The sequence below is a fragment of the Eretmochelys imbricata genome, chromosome 3 (assembly GCF_965152235.1).
Source record: "Eretmochelys imbricata isolate rEreImb1 chromosome 3, rEreImb1.hap1, whole genome shotgun sequence".
Taxonomy (NCBI): Eukaryota; Metazoa; Chordata; order Testudines; family Cheloniidae; genus Eretmochelys; species Eretmochelys imbricata.
This window is the reverse complement of record NC_135574.1, coordinates 117,834,031-117,854,273: the sequence shown is the minus strand read 5'-3', so window position 1 is coordinate 117,854,273 and position 20,243 is coordinate 117,834,031. Positions and strand designations below refer to the sequence as shown.

General features: G+C 41.3%; 1 protein-coding gene across 6 annotated transcripts in view; it reads left to right on the top strand.

The window, feature by feature from the left end:
- Positions 1 to 318: 318 nt before the first annotated feature.
- Positions 319 to 20,243, top strand: part of TFB1M (transcription factor B1, mitochondrial) — a 47,609-nt gene continuing 27,684 nt past the window's right edge. Inside the window, exons 1-6 of one of the 6 annotated variants that reach the window (XM_077813239.1) lie at positions 319 to 433; positions 2,285 to 2,442; positions 6,381 to 6,532; positions 12,847 to 12,955; positions 15,944 to 16,095; positions 20,048 to 20,167. In XM_077813239.1, the coding sequence (XP_077669365.1) occupies positions 2,310 to 2,442; positions 6,381 to 6,532; positions 12,847 to 12,955; positions 15,944 to 16,095; positions 20,048 to 20,167 (666 nt within the window). In that variant the 5' untranslated portion in view covers positions 319 to 433; positions 2,285 to 2,309. Of the gene's footprint in view, positions 445 to 696; positions 868 to 898; positions 1,568 to 2,284; positions 2,443 to 6,380; positions 6,533 to 12,846; positions 12,956 to 15,943; positions 16,096 to 20,047; positions 20,168 to 20,243 lie in introns of those variants that run through there. The other 5 variants (XM_077813241.1, XM_077813242.1, XM_077813236.1 and 2 more) reach the window with 5 other exon arrangements.

Below are 20,243 nucleotides of genomic sequence, written 5' to 3'. Positions count from 1 at the left end.
CACTACTGCGCCTGCGCAGTGTGAAGCCCACGACCCGGAATCGGCTTGGCAGTAGGAAGCGCACGTGCAACAGACGGGGAGCGGGAGTGTTTTGAGACCAATGGTGCGCATGCGATCTAAGACCACCGTTCCCAAGGCGATGACGCGTGTGAGACCCTATCCAGGCATCGGAAGGCGGAGTGTAATGTTGAGGAGGACGGCAAGGGCGCATGCGCTACGGGGAGACCCATGCCTGATTGGGCGGCGAAATTCTGTTTCCGGTTCGCTTTCCTCCGTATCCGGGTCCCTGCGCCGCGTGGCGGTTGTTATTGGTTAACGCGCTAATAAAGTTACGCTTTACAAAAAAATATACCAGCGAGCAGTCGCCTGACTCTCGCGCGCGTCTTCCCGCTCGGGTGCGCTCCGCGCCTCCACGCGACAGCGGCCTCCACCAGTAAGTTTCAGGTGGGCAGCTTCCGCACATGTCCCCCTCCCCTTTGGGGCCTTTGCGCATGTGCGAAGCTTCTCCGCCGGGGTGGCTCTACGTCGCCGCGGGGCCCGTGATGTGGAGGGGGCGGGGCCAGGGGGCGATCACACCTCCCTCCCAGCCTCACGGGGCGCTGCCTGGCGGCTAAGCCCCGCCCCTGTGGGGGGCGGGAGAGTTGTGATAGAAAACGCGCCGCCCCACAAGCGCGCGGGGCAACGCGGGGCCTCGCAGCCCCGCCCCCTGGGGCGCCTCCCGGGAGGCGCCTCGCCCGGCCCCTTGTTCAGCCGGGCACGCGCTGCCTGGGCCTCCGCGTGCGCAGGGGCCGGGCCCCCAGGGCGCGGCCAGGTGCGCGCCTCTTTTAGGCGGAGGCGCGAGCAGAGCCCTCTACAGAGGCAAGCGGGGTGAGAACCGTGGGGCCTTGTGGGTGGTTTCACTCGCCCCTTTTAGACGCTCCCAGGCTAGAGAGCAAGTAGTTGGCAGCGCTGGGCTCATTGGAAAATGGGGGGTTTGTCAGTGGTTGAGCTCCTGGAAGTGCCCAGTAGTATTAAAAGCTGCACACGCTGGTGCAGATCAGGGCCCGCCCTATACCGCGGGGACAGTGGCCTGTGTGGAGGCTACAGCTCTCATGAAGCTTCCAGTGGGATAGCTTTCTGATAACAAAATTACTGCACGACCCCATGCCGCAAGGGCTCCCACAAAGTTAAGTGGCTTGGACTTCAGTCCCGCGGGGCTCGGGCTTTGGCAAGGCTGGCATTAGACTCACTGAGTAGCAGGGCAGAAACTCTGAGCCTCTGAGCATAGGGTTGAAGCCTGAGCCCAAGGCCCCTGGGGATGAAGCCTTCTGGCTTCAGCTTTCTGCCCTGGACCCCAGCGAGAATAATGCCAGCCCTGGTGATCCCATTAAAATGAACTCGCAACCTACTTTGGGGTCCTGACCCACAGTTTGAGAATCGCTGAGCTACAGGATCTATCTGCTCTAACTAGAAAGCCATTTGCATCCAAACGGACCGTTGCATGCAGGAACGTCTTGTCTCTAAGGCTACTCAGATCTCGCTGAAGCATTGCATGCTGAGACTGTAAGACTTCGCTGAAGAATACTGTGTAATCCTTAAACTAGGGGAATGGGTCTGAAAAGGGGGCACATTTTGGTAATATCTGTGGCAAGTAGGCCTTTTTCTCCACCATCCAGAGGATCAGAGTTAGAAGGATCACAAAGTGTGACCAGTGTTGTGTAAAATGGCACTTAGGCTTTCCACCTTGTTTGTCTTGTTTTATCACCAAACTTGATGTTTCAAGGAAAAGAGGAAATAGTTTTTCTTTTTATTGGGGAAATTGATGTAATTAAATAATTGTGTACAACTTCTGTACACTTGTACTGACTTTCCCTTTCAATGTAAAACCACTACTTTTTAGTTTAAAAAAGGCTAGAATTAAACATCAAAATACTGGACTGTTAAATAACTCTATTTTTGGAGGTATAGGGGGTTCATTTTACATTGTTGTCTGACCAGACAAATATATATGATTCTAGTGCTGCCTCTTGCACACAGTACCTAATTTTAAAGGTGTGAGTAGATTAAAGTTAATGAAACTACTCATGTGCTTAAAATTAAGCACATTCCTATGTGTTTGTTTGATTAAGACCTTAGGTTGTATATCATGTGTATTTTTAATATATGCTTCTAAAGCAATAGGTTCATTTGATATCAGAATAAGTAAATATTTTGAGTCTTTTACTTCCATTCTGTTTCTTACATATTTAATTCTGTCCTACTGTACGCTTGATTACACCTAGTCCCTTCTTTCCCTGTTTTTTAGGAGCAAGAGTTAACAGTTTTGGTCAATGGCTGCTTCAGGAAAGGTGGCTGCTTTCCGTCTACCACCTCTGCCCACTGTTAAAGAGATTATTAAACTGTTTAATCTCCGAGCACAAAAGCAGCTGTCCCAGAACTTTCTCCTGGATTTGAGATTGACAGGTAGGACACTTTTTTTATCTTGCATCTTTTAAAATTTTTAATCATAAACTGCCTGTTCATTTTTCCCCAAAATTTAAGTTCTATCTACATTTGTTTGCATGGGGACTCTTGTCTTCCTCACAACAATACTCTGGTACATTTAAAAAAAAAAATAAAAAATTAACGCCATACATTTACCTATAAATGCTCAGAGATTTAATTCTGTATGAGGATTAAATGCTGTATTGGGGAGTGGGGGGAGTTCCTGTACAGTGTAACCCCCCCACACTTAACGTTCTCTCGTTTAACGTTGTTTCGGCCTTACGTCCCTGCTCAATTACAGAACATGCTCCATTTAAAGTTGTGCAATGCTTCGCTATAATGTCGTTTGGCTGCCTGCTTTGTCCACAGCTGGCAGCCCCCCTATTAGCTCCCCTACGCCCCTCGCCATGCCTCGCACCCACCAGCAGACCCTGCGGATCAGTGCCTTCCACCGCTTCATGCCCATGGCAATCAGCTGGCTTGTGGTGTTCAGGAGGGAGGGGGGAGGAGCGAGGACTTGGTGCGCAGGCTCCGCCTGCCTCCCGAGCACTACAGACCAGCTGATTGCTGCGGGCAGGAGAGGGAGGAGCGAGGACCACGGTGTGCGGAGTAAAGGGGGAGGGAAGAAGAGGCCGGTTAAGGGGGGGGGCTTGGGGAAAGGGGTGGAATGGACCGGCCGAGGGTTGAGGCCCCCACCCCTAGTGCTTGCAGAGTAGGGGAAGCCGCCGCTGCTGCTGCGCAATGTGCTTCTCCTAGCCTACAGCACCTTCAGCCTCCTTGCCTGCCTCATTGTCTCCAGTGCCAGTGGGCTGTGCCTGTGTGGGGTAAGGCGGGGGCACCTCCCAACTATAGTACTGTATGACAAAAAAAAATTTCCCTGGAACCTAACCGCCCCCCCCCCATTTACATTCATTCTTATGGGGAAAGTGAATTCGCTTAACATTGTTTCACTTAATCGCGTTTTTCAGGAACGTAACTACAACGTTAAATGAGGAGTTACTGTATTTATACATAACAGAAAATTGATTTTCTTATTTAAATGTGAAATTCAACTGCATCTTAATTATGGATCTGTGCCCAGTGCCTATAAAAAAAACACAAAACTAATTCCTCCTCAAGGGTTACCAGAGAATATTACGGAATGGTGGGAGGCAATTAGATAGCGTCTATGTTCCCCTCAAAAATGAGATACTCTGAGGATCATATTTATGCAGGGTATGAAGTACTGCATTTGTTTGTTTATTATCCTAGCATGTACTTTGACTAGGAAGGCCATGTGCCCTAGTTTACTGGGATTGTCCTGGTTTTTCTGAGCCTATTCTATTATACTGGTCAGATTTATTTCTCCAGCTTCATTTCAGCCACAGTTCACATCACCTATGCTGCTGACTCTAAGCTGTGTTGCTCCTTCTCTGCTGACCTAGAGATGGTTCTACTGTGCAATATTTGCACGGTGTGGGTGTGAAACCCCCAAGAGCTTTTCTACACTTGAAAGTTAACTCAGATTACGGTAGGGTGCAATAAAAGTAGTTATGAGAAACAGGAATATGTGGAGTCAATCAGGAACAACTCCATATGTGGGCAATTCTTAAAGGTGAGATTCACAAGAGGGCACTTAGGCACTGAAATGGCAGATGGGCACCTAAGTCCAAAATTTAAATCCTCAAAACCCTTGCTCAGCTGTCACCTAACTTTATAGGTGCTTAAATTGCCTAGGTACCTAAGACTCCACTGGTAATGTCCCCGGGCATCTAAATTTCTGCTGGTGGGCATGCACTAGCTTTGCCAACTTTCTAATCACATGAACCTGAACACCCTTGCCCCGCCCCTTCCCCGAGACACCCACACCCCTGCCCAGCTCCCTCTCTGAGGCCCTGTCTCCCCTGCTCACTACATTACCCTCCCTCCGTCGCTCACTCTTCCCCACGCCTACTCACTTTCACCGGGCTGGGACAGGGGGTTGAGGTGCTGGATGGGGTGAGGGCTCTGGCTGGGGTGTGGGCTCCAGGGTGGGGCCAGAAATGAGGGGTTCAGGGTGTGGGAGGGGGATCTGGGCTGGGGCAGGGGCTTGGGGTGCTGGAGGGGGTGAGGGCTCTGGGGTGGAGCCAGAGATGAGAAATTTGGGGTGCAGGAGGGGCCTCAGGACAGGGGATTAGGGTGAGGGAGGGGATGTGGGCTCTGGGAAGGAGTTTGGGTGCAGAAAGGGCTCAGGACTGAGGCAGGGGGTTGGGGTGTGGGAGGGGGTGAAGGGTGCAGACTCTGGAAGGGCGGTGCTTACCTCGGGCAGCTCCTGGAAGCAGCTGGCATGTCTATCTCCTAGGCTCAGGGGCAGCGAGGTGGCTCCCTGTTCTGCCTCTGCCTGTAGGCATCGCCCCCACAGCTCCCATTGGCTGCAGTTCCCGGCCAATGGGAGCTGTGGACTTGGCGCTTGGGAGCAGTGTGCCGAGACCCACAGGCCACCCCTGCACCTAGGATCCGGACATGCTGGTCACTTTCAGGAGCCGTGCGGAGCCAGGGCAGGTAGGGAGCCTGCCTTAGCCCCACTGCGCCGCTGACCGGACTGTTGGCCTGTTAAAATCTCCTGGATTGTTTTTAGTAGTCACCAGGAGATTGAGGCTGATTCTGGTAGACTCCCAGCCAATTCGGGAGGATTTGCAGCCCTAGCATGCACACAGCCATCTCGGTCCTCACACCACCGAGCAGCTTAGTGTCTAATTCACACCTGAGCCCCAGCGGGATTCACAAGATAGGCATCCCCTGTCTGCTTTGCCCGTAATATGCATCTGGTATATCAGGCCTTGCTTAAAACAGAGACGGTGGTTGTGCTGCCTGTGTCCCCTTATATCCAATAGCATAGAGGCTGAATACACATCTAGGATACGGGAGAACCAGATTCAAATCCTCATACTGCTTGATGTGGAGTGGGGACTTGAACCCTGGTCTGGTACCTGCCAGGTGCCCTGTCAACCTATTGGGTAGTCACGTCTGGGTCTCACTCAGCCTCTTCTGTTGAAGTGGTTCCACTTTGCAGCCCCCCCCCCCCTTTTTTTCTTTTTTTTGTTTGTTTGTTACCACTCCCTGTGTTCTTCTAATGTCTGACCCTGGTTTTCTCCACCTCCTTTTGTGCAGATTTTTCTGCTCCCCACTCCTTTAACATTTATCTGTCCACAACCAACTCTGCTCCATTTTGCCCTAATCTTTCCTGGTTCTTGTTCCAGGGTTCCCCCAATCTCTTATCTCAAATAGCTCTGCTTCCTAGATATCTTAATCCCCAGGCTGCTCCTCTTTAGCCTTGTTCATTTTATATTTCTTTGGAACTGCCTCAGTGTAATGGAATTTCCCTTTAAAATGGACAGACTCTACAGAGATGCCACAGGGGTTACCTACCAGAAAGGTTTCAGAGTAACAGCCGTGTTAGTCTGTATTCGCAAAAAGAAAAGGAGTACTTGTGGCACCTTAGAGACTAACCAATTTATTTGAGCATAAGCTTTCGTGAGTTACAGCTCACTTCATCAGATGCATACTGTGGAAACTGCATCCGATGAAGTGAGCTGTAGCTCACGAAAGCTTTTACTACCAGAAAGAGAATTGAATTTCCTATTTGTAAGGAGAAAATTATTTTTCTATCTTTTTTTAATAGATTCTGTAATTAACAAAATACATTAAGCACCTGACTGTGCAAGCTCTCTGTTTGGTTATATGAGTTTCTCTAGTAATCTAGAAATGAAACTGAATTCTGTGCTGTTTAGCAGGCTCCATAAAACAACAGTACTCCCCTCGTTTAACCAGGAGGTGTCATTGTTTATGTCTCTTCTGTGTTAAACTCATTGTTTACTGTAGAAACACAAACTGTATTGATCTTGGTGAGCTCAGTGCCCTGCAAAATAAAAGCTTTGTATGTGCTTTGTGACTTACAGATAAGATAGCTAGACAGGCTGGCAAGCTGAAAGATGCCCATGTCTGTGAGGTGGGCCCTGGGCCAGGAGGAATTACAAGATCCATTCTGAATGCTGATGTTGCTCAACTCCTGTTAGTTGAAAAAGATACTCGATTTATTCCAGGACTGCAGGTATCAAATAGGAAATAAATTGTTTTTGTATAATTAATACATGTTTAAACATTTAAGAAATTAAAGTACTTGAACAAAAATTAGATTTCCTATTTTGATCTGAACAATTGAAAAAAGTACTCCTAGCTCTAAAACAACTTGTATCAGAAATATTGCAGTGTTCTCTGCTTCTTTCCTAGTGTTCAGTTGTTTAATGTACACTGTTCAGCCACATAGATTAAACTAATCTGTTTTATTATGTTTGATTGGATGCATTACCCATTAATTGGAATAATACTGCTTAATACCAATTTATGTAGAAAACCTTTTAAGGTTTTGAGATTTAAAATAGTTTATAGTCCATCTCAAACACCATTTATCTGATCACATCTTTTTCACCAGATTGATATAATGACATTTTTGTACTTCTAATCTCTTTTCGTGAAAATCATTTCTTCAGCTCAAACAAAGGATAATAATGCTCGGCCCCACTCAGATGAAACAGGTTTCAGAGAGGTAGCCATGTTAGTCTGTATCAGCAAAAACAATGAGGAGTCCTTGTGGCACCTTACAGACTAACAAATTTATTTGGGCATAAGATTTTGTGGGTTAAACCCATTTCATCAAATGCATGGAGTGGAAAATACAATTGAAATAGTTGCAGACGCATGCTGTCTTTGCAAAAACTGTTGTAGTTAGGATCATCCTGATACAATTGTTATAACAGTTATAACTGCATCCGTTAAGATTATTGAATATAATCATTATCCACCAGTTAATAAATTTGAATCTCATAATTGACTCATAAATCACCATTATTTGAACCAAGTAAGAAAGTATATGATGTAATTAATTCTTTGTGCATATCTTATCAGATAATTGCTTGAATTAGCCAGTACATTTTTGTTTGGCTTTCAAAAACTACTGCAGAAGCAGATTCCTCTAAATAGAAGCACCACTTCTAGGATCCTCCAGCAAAGTATCTTAGACATATATACAGACTAGTTGAGTGAGTCACTGTTTTTCAGTAGCGAGCCCCTCACAGCAGAAGTTCATGTGCTTTTGACAGGCTATTCAGTGTATTGGAGATCTTGAGTAAGAGTGGGTGTGAATAAACAAATAGTATCTTGCATCCATTAGTATTAAATTTGGTTTTCAGCTTTATTTTCCAAATAAGGTTATGATAAATTACAGAATGAGTCCCTCTTTGATGTGGGTCATAACCTCTGTTTTTCACTGAAAGTTCTCTGTCTCAGTCTAGAATAGCTGTACATTAAAGGCCTGGGATTTGAACAACAGAAAATGCTAGATATTAAAATAACAATTGGGGACTGTTATTTAGAAGAATCTTTTACCATGTGTGAAACCAGTGACCTTTAAAGCATTCTGCATTTTTACTAAGTTCTTTTCAGGCTTTCCCATGATTTTTTGCTTCATAATATTGAAGTAGGGGTCTGTAGTACAAAATTGAAAACAATACAGAGCCTAAGAGCAAAATTCTGTCCTCAAATCAAATGTGCACATGCAAACCTAATCTGACATGAGTATGCAGGTAGAACTTTATCCTATATGTTAAAAGACAAAGGACTGGATTTCATTGTGTGTGGTTTTTTTTTTTTTTTTTTTTTTTGGTAGCACATCCTAGTGAGGTGGGGTTGTGAGGCACCTCACTACTCCCTACCCTTACTGTGAGGATGCCTGGTCTTTGCCTGCTGGGGGTCAACTCCCTGGGCTATAGGCAATAGAAGCATTCCACCCCTGCCAACTTGAGCTCTGCTGCCCCACCGCAGGGTAGCGGTGGGCATGCTTCAACCCTCAAGCCCTTTGAATGTCCCTCTGCAGAGTCCAGCAGTTGTTCCACTGAACATTTGCTGTATTCCCAGATCCACTGCTCTCAAAGGGAAAATACATCCCAGCTTATGAGTTACACCTCAGATCGCTCCTCCGCTTAATAAACAGCATTTAGAAAAGTTTATAGTGAAAACAAGTAAGTTTATTTAACAAAGTGTAGAGATTTAAGTGATAGCAAGTAGAAGTATTGGAAATAAATGACTGCATATAAAATAAAATCATAACTTGCATTCTAGAACCTAGACTTATTTAACTAGTCACTTTCATGTCTTACAGTATTGTTCTCCAGCGTTTTTCAGCCAGGCAGGCTGTGATCCCTTTTTCATGAAACAGTCCATTTTGTCAACTTCTCTCCTCAGTGAAGGATAGGTGTGTCTCTCTGCATTCTTTTGATACACTTGATGAATCCTTTCATCTAGTCATAAACTGGACACCCTCCTGCGGTGTGTTCCTTTCCTGTAGATATGGTGATCTCTAGTCAATTTAGCAGTCTTGATTAGTTGGTGGCTTAGTATGCAAATAGACTTACATTGTGAGGCACACAATACACAGTGACCAGATGTAGAGATAAGTGTCTCCTGTGCCCTCCTGAGCAGAACCTGTCCAAGACAGGTCACCAGGTAACCTGCCTTTAACTTTAAGGCTTTAAGAACACAATTTCCAGTATAGGTACATAACTTCTTAAATATTATCTGTACATACATTTCACAATGATTATGATGGCCAGTGGGCTACTGGCTTTTGGTAGAGTGCTTATATGCCAGTCCTTGGTGAATTATTGTGCATATATTTGGTCAGGGGATTCCTGTAAAATTATCTAAATTTCATCCTCAAAGGGTCATAGCCTCATGCTGGCATACAACCTGATAACTTGGCTAGGCAAACTTTTATAAAGAGGGCAGAGGTAGGATTTTCCCCTTAGGCTGAGCGATGGAATGACTGCAGAACTCTTCCATTGTGGTGAATTCAGCCTATTGGTGGAAGCATCTGTCAGTGCCCTTTATGCCCACTCAGATGCAAGGTGGAGGGCAAGAGGAACTGCAGTGACAAAGCCTCTGGTCCCATCTTCCTCCCAGTACTTTGTGCCTAGAAGCTTGTGGAACCTCATTAATTCTTCTGCCAGAGGACCCTTAGTGGATGCCAGAGGACCCTTGATGGATGCAGGATTTGCTCTAAACTGCATTAATTCACAATGGGTGTCCCAGTCATTAGTTCAAATTAGCAATGTTCTGTTGCAATTTTATGCCAACATGTTTCATAAAATGCAGTGGAATTTACTAGTGTAGTGAAAGTTAAAGGGCAATAGGTAATAGTTGGCTATTAAGACACAAAGTTGCATCTGAAAAAACACACTTTGTTTTTTCTAATTTGTTACTGTCATAACCATAAGGGTAGCCTAAAATTCCTCCTTACCTCGAAGGGGTTAAGAAGCTCAAATAACCTGGTTGGCACCTGACCAAAGGAACCAATGGGGACAAAAGATACTTCCAAATCTGGGGGGGAGGGAGGAGGAGAGGCTTTGTTTTGGGTTCTTTGTTTCTGTGTTCGTTTGCTCTTGGGACTAAGGGACCGGACGTTAATCCATGCCCTCCAAACCATTCTGAACCAGTCTCTCATATTACAGAAATTGTAAGTACAGCCAGGCAAGGAGTATTAGTTTCTTTGTTTTCTCAACTTGTGAATTTTCCCTTTGCTGGAGGAAGGTTTATCCCTGTTTTGTTGTAACTTTGAAACTAAGGCTAGAGGGGGTTCCTCTGTGTGTTGTGCATCTTTTGTTACCCTGTAAAGTTATCTTCCAACCTGATTTTACAGAGGGGATTTTTACCTTTTCTTTTTTAAATAAAATTCTTCTTTTAAGAACTGATTGGGGTGTTTTGTTTTGTTTTTTTTCCAGTGTCCAAAGATTCAGAGATTTGGGTCTCTGTTCACTTTGTAACCAGTTGGTTAGGATATTATTCTCAGCCTCCCCAGGAAAGGGGGTGTAAGGGCTTGGGGGGATATTTTGGGGGAACAGGAATTCCAAGTGGTCCTTTCTCTGATTCTTTGTCTAAATCACTTGGTGGTGGCAGCATACTGTTCAAGGACAAGGTAGAATTTATGCCTTGGGAAAGTTTTTAACCTAAGCTGGTAAAAATAAGCTTAGGGGGTCTTGCATGCAGGTCCCCACATCTGTACCCCAGAGTTCAGAGTGGGGAAGGAACCCTGATAGTTACTTATACCTATATACTTTTATAGTGCTGAAAAGAACCTTAAACTGTTTATTTTCCATCTCTAATAATGCTAATGAATTTTTAAATTATGCAAACTATAGTCACTTAAAAAAACTAAAAACACTTCTTGACAGTGAAACCCACTATTAAAAAACAATTTCGCATATGATCACTGCCTATTATTAGTATGGACATCTGTCTACTTCGTTTGGTACTATTTACTTACTCCATTGATCTTATTATGTTATCTGGCATCCTTGGATGTCACCCTTCACAGTAAAAATCAACATATCAAGGCAGAATAGCTACTTATAGGTAGCTAAACTACTGCTGCAGTGATGAAATCCACTCTTAAATTGGTTTGAATTAAAATTCCGGACTTGTTTCACGTTAGATTTTTTTTCTCTCTCTAGTTGAAAATAATTGCATTTAAAAGAGAGGGGGACTTTTTTAAATTTTTTTTTAAGAGTTAAACTCCATTTCAGTATCCCCTGCATGGAATTTAAATCTCTGCTTGAATGCTATGTCTATGAACATTCCTGGAAAGCAGCAGTTTCCTTTGGCTCAGAAAGCTGAGAAAGTTGGTTTTCCATTAAGCAGTATAGAGGTGAACTTTTAAAACGTTTTTCATCCTGTCCAAATACCCGAGTGAAGCTGCATGATTGAAATTGAATATGCAAATGATGCTGCTGAAATGACTTGATAAGCAATAAATCTAAGCTACCACAAAAATCAGTTCCCTTTTTTCATTGATTAAAGTCAAAACATTTAGCTGTTTATAACATAGGTTTGAATTTTCACACACACAAACCAAAATTGCTTTTTCGTTGTTGGTTTTTCCTAATCTGTTTTAAAAATAATAAAAATCTTCCTCTGATACTTGCTAAATATAAAAATTGATTTCTCCATAAATAGTATATTCAATAGGGGCACTTTTATTTAAATGGAAAAACATTGCAACTATCAGATTAAAACACATCAGTGTATCTTTCACATGTTTCTTACTGTGTGTACTTACTACCAGTGTTTGTGATTTACTATTATGGTTTGCTGTCTCAAAGACTATTTCTCTGCTTGTTTGATCCTACAGTGAAGACATAATTTCAAATACACTGTCTTAAATGAAGCATTATGAATCAATGCAAGGTCAAGCAGCAGTAGATGGCTCATGAGGGAAAATCTAATTACTTAGAAAACAAAAGAAAAAAACCTGCTAAGGACTTGACTAGATAAACGGTTAGTGCACACCAAGCTAAGATGTAAATCTACAGTGCAGTAGCATGCTGCTCACTACCTGTTCATGTGGACCCTGTTAGCGCACATTTACAGTTCCCTAGTGCGTTTTGATCATCTCCGTTTTGAAATGGGAGTATATCAGTGTGCACTAGGGGAATTTTTTGTGCAAGTGAGCAGGGTCCACATAGATTGTGTGGCATGCTAGTGCACTGTAGATTTACACCGCCACTTGCTGTTTCTCTAGAGAAGCCCTTAATAACAGATATCTCTAATATAAAAAGAAAGGGAGCAGAGCACTGAAAATTTCAAAGTACATTTATTTTTGTATAAACAAACTATTATCCACAAGTTTGTTTCAGTACGAAACTCCTTCTTTCATGGCTGTATAGATTTGCATTATAAACTTGATCCTGCAAGGTGTTAAATCCTTTAGCCTGATCCTGCACAACACGTAAGCATATACTTAACTTTAAGTGTGTGAATAGTGCCATTGATTTGAGTGGGACTAATAATGTGTTTTGCTTGATCAGGCCAGAGTGCTCAGGATTTTGCAGAATCAAGCCTTATATGAGAGTTTTGCATGTTTGAAGCACAAATAATAAGTTACATTGACATTTGAGAATTTTCTCCAATATATTTTAATAATCCGTGTTCATTCTAGGCTTGAAAATTCTTAAATCTTTAATTATTTGTATTATATCTAAACTCTCAATCCTGTAACCCTTTATTCTCATAAGTAGTGAATAGTAGGTGTATAGAATCAGACCTTTTGTTTGTATTGGGTTTATTTTTGTATGTGTGTGTAGTTTTGCATGGAAATGTGCGTTTTGTTCATCTTTTATTTATAATGTGCTCAGACCTAAAAGATAATTATTCTATTTTACTACTACATGTATGTGAGGTTCAAAATATAGGGCCAGAGTCATGCCTAATGTAACTCCATTGAAGCAAAGGATGCGTATGGCTCAGTATGTTTAAAAGTTTACCAGATTTTATTGGAGCTAAATCAACTAATTCTGCTTGCTTGCTAACAAATAGATGCTGTCTGAAGCAGCTCCGGGAAAAGTGCACATTGTTCATGGGGACATTTTGACATACAAGATGGAGAGAGCTTTTCCAAAACACCTTCAAAAGAAGTGGGAAGATGGTTAGTATCTGTTTTCAGTATATTTGTTTCCTCCAAACAGTTGCTATGCAAATCAGTTTGTTTGACAAGGTACCTGGAGTTATTTGTCATGATTTCCATTTCCTCTCACTTCATCTACTCATGGGTTTTGGGTTTTGATCTCTTTTGGTGGATAGCAGTTGACTAGTCTCACCCAGATTTACGTTTTAGCTGTTAATAGTTAACCCTTCAAATACAGGGTAAGATTAGAGAGGCTGGTTTTCTTTCCTCCAAAATAAAAAACAAAACATGAGAATCGCCTATTTCCTACCTTGTCTAAGATTTATAGTTATGGTATAACTGTTGCTTAGGGAAGTGGAAAATCCAAACCCCTGAGCAAGGCAGTTACACCAACCTAACTCCTGTTGTAAACAGCACTGCGTCAATGGTAGGGCTTCTCCCCTGGACATAGCTACTCTTCTTGGGGACGTGGAGTATCCACGCCAACAGGAGAAGCCCTCCTGTTGGCTTAGGTAGCGTCTTTACTGAAGAACTAGGTGGGTGCAGCTGAGCCATTACAGCCTTTTAAGTGTAAATGAGCCCTAAGGCAAAGAGGCTGAATTTGTATAATTTAAAATGGTTGATACCTTTGCAAGTACTAGCCTCAGGATGTTGTCATTGTGAAAAAACAGTTTCTGAAGAGCACAGAAGTAAAACACATAGTGCACGTATTGTTATTTTCCCCAATCCTCCTGCTTTTGTGTGATGAACCACCATTTATTAAATTCTGTTGTAACCCCACTGAAGAGTCTTGTAGAATCCTCTTTGAAACTTGGAGAGTTTCGTGGTACGTGAATTATATTGCTGACCCTTCAGTCATGCATACTGGGAAAGTATAAGGTCTAATCATGGCTTTTTATCAAATCTTGGGGTTTTCTTATGGCTGGATTTCACCTTTTCTCCTAAAACCATATGACAGTACTAGATAAACTTATAGGTAAGTTTAGTCGTCTTTTCCAAAACCTGATTTCTTAGTCAAATATAGACACAACATCTGGTGGATGCCAGAAGAACATTAAAAGTTTTTTTTCTAATTTGAGATTCAAAGGAAACATATTCCGTTAACTCTTTTTGGAAAATCCCCTGCAGTATTGCATCTTCCCATGTTATTGGGAATTTAATAAAACGTGGGTATGCGCAAATGTGTATATGAGGATGGAGCTGAATTTTTAAAATGTACTTTTCTAGAACTGATGCATTTAAGAATTCTATTGTGTCTGATTAGTTTAGATACAAATACACAGGATGGATGTTAGAAAGTTCCCGGAATTATTTATTGCATATGAAAAGAAGAATAAGGGTAAAGCTGTTTCTGTGTAAACTCTGTCAAGATGCATTTGATTATAGATTCTAAGGTTGAAAGGGACTATTGTGATCATCTAGTCTGACCTCCTCTATAGGACAGGCCGTAGAATTCCCCAAAATAATTCCTAAAGCGTATCTTTTAGGAAAAACCTCCAATCTTGATTTAGAAATTGTCAGTAATGGAGACTCCACTTAGACCCTTGGTAAATTGTTCCAGTGGTTAATTACTCTCACCATTACATTTATGCTTTATTTTCTCATCTGAATTTGTCTAGCTTCAACTTCCAGCCATTGGTTTGTGTTATACCTGTCTCTGCTAGATTGAAGGTACTTAGATTGTAATCAAGGCGCTCTTGAACCTTCTCTTTGCTAAGCTACATAGATTGAGCTCCTTAAGTCTGTCACTGTAAGGCATGTTTTCTAATCCTTTAATCATTCTCCTGACTCTGCACTGAACCCTCTCCAATTTATCCACATCCTTCTTGAATTGTGGGTACCAGAAGTAGACACAGTATTCCAGCCGCGCTCACACCAGTGCCAAATACAGAAGCAAAATAACCTCTCCTACTCAATATTCCCCTGTTAATGCGATCCTGGGAAGCATCACTCTTTTGGCCAGGACTCCACTCATTTGGCTCATAATTGTTTTCAGTTTTGTGAAATAGGCCTTGTTAAAGCACCAAGTGTGTGTGTATTACTGGTCTGGACTTTATTCCACTTGCACGTTATAAATATGATCAAGTCCTGATCACTTGTACCTAAGCTACCATTCACTTTTAGTTCTGTGCTCAGTTCTCTTTATCTGTTAGGACAAGGTATAATATATAATATAATATGCAATATTTTTTGAATTAGGAAATTGTCATCTATAATGTTTAGAAATTCCATGCATGTTTAAAGTACTGGCAGCATGAGACCTCCAGCATATGTCACTCAAATTGAAGTCCCTCAGGATAACAGTTTTTGTTCCTACATATTATAGATGAGTGCATAAGTAGACAGTCATCCTGTTCCCCAGTGTGATGTGATGGTCTGTAGCAGTCATCAACTATTATCCCATCTTGTGCTTTATCTGTTAGGACATTGAGCCATAAGCATTCAAGATAATTTTCTTCTGCGTTATTAGGGACGTGGAAATAAGTAATGCCACTTTTTACATAGTGCCACTCCCACTTTTCCCAATTTGATACCTTCCTAAATAGGTCATAACCATTGATTTAACATTCCAGTCATGTCAATCATCCCACCAGGTTTCAGTAATACCAGCTAGATCAAATTTATGCTCATAAATGAGCATTTCCTGTTTCTCTTGTTTGTTACCTAGACTCCTAGCATAGTGTATAGGCAATTCAAGATTTTTTTTCTGTTTACGTTCTTTGGTTTCTTGAATAAATTTTGTTGTCAACATCTCGATTTTATTCTGAGGGCTCATATCTTCCTTCTTTGTACCTTCCCCTTTTGCTGTTAGTTTAATTCCCTCCTGAGTGCTCTAGCCAGCCTGTCCCCAAGGAGATTAGTCCCTCTTCTGCTGAGGTGGAGGCCTTCCAAATTATACAGCCCTCTCTAGTTGTAGAAAGTGATCAGTGTTCCACAAAACCACAGCTTTTCACCCTACCCCACTTATCTATCTATTTTTACAAAAGATTTCTTTTCAAATTCTTATAGATCCACCAAATGTGCATATCATTGGAAATCTGCCATTCAGTGTTTCAACACCTCTAATCATCAGGTGGCTTGAAAATGTTTCCAATAGAGATGGACCTTTTGTTTATGGCCGAACTCAGATGACTTTGACTTTTCAGAAGGAAGTAGCAGAGGTAAGTTTTGTTATTGGCTTATTAAAAACTTACAATTGGACAGATTATTTCAGCACCTAATTACTTTAGTTATAGATGAGAAAAGCCTGAGAGAGATTTTGTTGACTTGCAGAATGTTTTAAAACTGCCTAATAGTCTATACTTCTCTGAAATTGTAATTTTAAGGCAGGAAACCTGGCACAGTGCTTAAGTTTGTGTGTGCTTAGCTACAAATTATACAGTTTAATATTAATTTTCAAAATCTGCTCAGTTCTGTGCATTGCACACTGTTTATAAAAAGTTTCTTCTTATGTGGGAGACAAATATCCCTTAAGCATTGAAACATTTCACAATCTTGTTTTCTCTGAAGTCTGACTGCTTCATTCCAAGTAGCTTCCACAGCATGCTCCTTTTCTGTCTTCAACTATTTCCTTTCCTCATCAGCTGACGTGACATTTTGAGTTACATTTCATCTTGTTTTTCTAAACCTTTCAGTCACCTCAAGAATTACACTGGAAGCAATTTTTTACCCTGCTTTATTTTAGACCTCCTTTGCTAACAGAAGATTTTCAGTTTTGAAATATGTCATATCACTGATTCCCACCAATGATTAAACACTTCAAACATAGGGAATTTCTTGTCAGTGGAGCCCATAGACGCTGGTCTTCGCTTTCCTGAATATAATCTTGATGCCAGAAATCTGAATGGAACCATTGCCAATCTTTTCACCATACCCTGACTCTGATAAGAATAAAACTGAGTGCACCAAATCAGTTTCCAATTCTAAGAACTCCTGGAGCAGTTTTTGACTGATTACATTTCATATGAAAACTGAGAAACTTGATGAAAGTGAAATTGATTTTCCTGCTCTCCACAGACTCTCTCAGATGTTTCTAGTCAACTGATGATCAGCTGACTCACTCTACAATGCCCTCAGACATTTTTTTAGCTTATTTCATTCAGTGTTTGAGAAAACCAGATTACCATTTTCTCAACCACTTCATTGTTCTGTAAGTATTCAGTATTGTTTGTATATTCTATGTGTTGCAGTCAAAAGGCTAAAGTAGCTGCTCCAAACTGAAAACCAGGTTAGACATTAAGTTTTACCTGCAAGGCCTTTGTGAATTGTGTAAATGAGAAATACAGTGATTGTAAGCCATAAATTAAACCTCTCCTGTTAGTTCGGGTACCTAGAGCGTTACTCCGGTACCTAGAGCTCCCATCCTTCTGCTACATTTACTGCAGTGTTTGGGAGGACAGGGTTTGAGATAAGTACTTAAGTGGTTCCAGTATATGGCTGAAGAGAACATCTGGGACAAGTAGTCTGTATTTTGTGAATGTGAAATAAAGCAGCCTTCTTTTATCGTCTGAGTCCATGTGATTTCTGACACACAAGATCCAGTTCTTTCCCCCAAAATACTTGATGAGAGCTATTAGCCTAAACATTAAAAAATGGCTAATAGATTAGGCTTTAAAGTATAAAGTGGAAAGATGTGGAATGCTATGATAGCAGGAAGAAAGAAATACAAAGAGAATTGAGAACATAAAAACACTCTGTACTTTATATAGCTATAACCAGCTGTATGTGCCTTTAGGGTTTTTTTTTTCAACATGACATGGAGATTATAGTGTTTCTGCACCCAGCATAGCTCGAATGACATGCAAAATAGCATACCCGTTAAGTTCATTGTATTTAGAAAGCTGAAAAGACTGAACGTTATAAAGTGGAGTGATGTTCTCAAGGTCATGGAATGAGTCAGTGCTGGTTGTGTTTACACTGTAGGATCTTCTGTTTCTTGGTTTCTCATTTATTTAAATGTGCATGATTCCAATGAATATTTTATAAAAAAGATCAAAGTCTTTCAGTGTTATGGTTCACATTTCCGTTATTTATATGAGTTGGTATGCCTTTTGGGGAAATATACTACCTTCAGTAAAAAAACAGGTTACCTTATGGTCAGCCAGGAAACTGGGAGTCAGAACTTCTAGGTTTTATTCCTGGATCTGACGCGCTCTGTTTAGACCTAAGGCATGTTGTTTCACCTTTCTGCCTCCGTTTAGCTGTTTGTAAAAAAAATTGGAGTTAGATATCCAGGATATAGGTGTCTTATAAATATTTAAAATGCACTAGTAGAAAAACAGGAATAACAACGCTTAGTTTCACAGAAGTATATAGAGGTACACGTTTAGATCATCAGATGAAAGATACTAGTAAGTAGAATTTCTATTTTTGTTGGAAGAAAAAAAAAGTATGACCAAAAATACTTATTACTGTTTTTATTTTTTACTTGGCACAAAATCAAACATTGCCCATATATGGATTTTAGATGGAATGAGAAGCTTGAAAGACGAAAAAGGGCAACAACAAGGAAAAAGTGGTGATACAGATTCTGACAGCAAAACGTCTTTGTACAACTTTATGTGGCACATAACTTGCATTTTCTTGCGCGGTGTTTTCAGCGAAGCTGAACTGTTAAACCAGTTCAGTCATTTCATTTTAAGCACTAGCGTAGACCAGACAAAACCAAGTGTTATGCTCTCTTTCTGAAATAGCATTGAAAATGATTTTGTCTTTTCTACATTAGCACTTAAGCCATCTGTAGTGTCAGTACAGGGATTTTCAACAACAGTTCAGTTTCCTGCTGTATGCAAGGCTTCAGTAGCCACGCCAACATTCAGTGGTACTGTGTTCACTGGAGGGCACATTGGATGCAGACATTACCATCAGATATCCATGTCATCTTTTTCATCTGCATATAATGTGAAAACAAAGGTGATGTGGCAAATGAGGACATGAATCACCTTATGATACTTGAGTGCAATAAGAACCACTTCTAACCACTTCTAACAGATCATGGGCACAGTAGTATAGACCGGACCAGTTTTTACCACTTTTAACTAACATAGCTGAAAGTCACAGGAGCCTCGTTTATCCTACTGCTTCCTCATGTTTTCATACTAGTTCAGTTGAACTGATGTTAGGACTCATTGAAAAATGTATGAAAAAATTCCCATGCGTTTCTGTAGCTTAGCAAGGGAGGTTCTGTGTGGTATCCCATGCCCGTGTTTCTTAAGTGCAAACAGAGGCACCAAGAGCAGATAGAGATTACATTTCCACCTACTCCACTTAAGATTATCTCACCTGATGGTTCATTATGTGACCTGCAACACTGCTTCATTCTTAGCTCAATTATACTTAGTTTCCGATAAATGACCACCACAGTAGTCATGCATTACAAAACTAGTAATTTTGGCCTTGTAAGTCTTTTTGAGACTTTTTTTGGAAATTAAGAGATCTTGAGAGCTGAATTTTAAGTGAAAACAATTTGAAGATTTGTTGCCTTATTTTTATTAAACCGTTTCATTTAACGATATTTTTAAAATGTCATCCAGTTATTGAGGAGGGAAAAATCATCCTTATCTTTGTAATAAGTTCAGATGGATTTACAGGGAATAATACTTTTATTTGCTTCCTTATATTGCGTCTGTGAGAACCTCATTTGACTAATATTTGATCTTGCAAGAATTAAAAAAGACCAGAAAAATGAATGCTCAAACACGGACATTGGGAACAAGGGAGGCTTTGGGAACATTGTCACTCAGTTCTGTCTTCAGCATGAGCCTTGCAAGCAGATCTGTTCAGGTGGCTCCCAGAACCATTTTTATATCACTGAAGCTCCACAGAAGTGCAGGGAACTACCTGTACAGATTTAACCTACAGGTTTGGGGCAATAAATTGTATGTAATTTAGATACCTTGATAGGCATGTTAGAGAAACTTTGGATGGTTTGGACATTAATTTTGATCATTGTATTTACTTTTAAGAGGGTGCCTTTAAAAATGCTTTTGTTACTCTTGGTTTTAAATATCCTTACCTTTAGATTAAGCTGCAAGTTGATAGAGCTTTAATATTCTTTCCACTTGGTCAGTCTGGATTCACTGACTTATAAATGACATTCTGATTATCCCATAGAGGCTCACAGCCACCACGGGAAGCAAGCAACGTAGCAGACTGTCCATCATGGCTCAGTATCTCTGCACTGTTCAAAACCGGTTCACAATTCCAGGCCGAGCCTTTGTTCCAAAACCAGAGGTGAGTCATCTTTGTGCATTGACTTTGCTAGAAGGAGATGCAAGCTACAGTTTCATCTAATTCTTTACCGTAACAG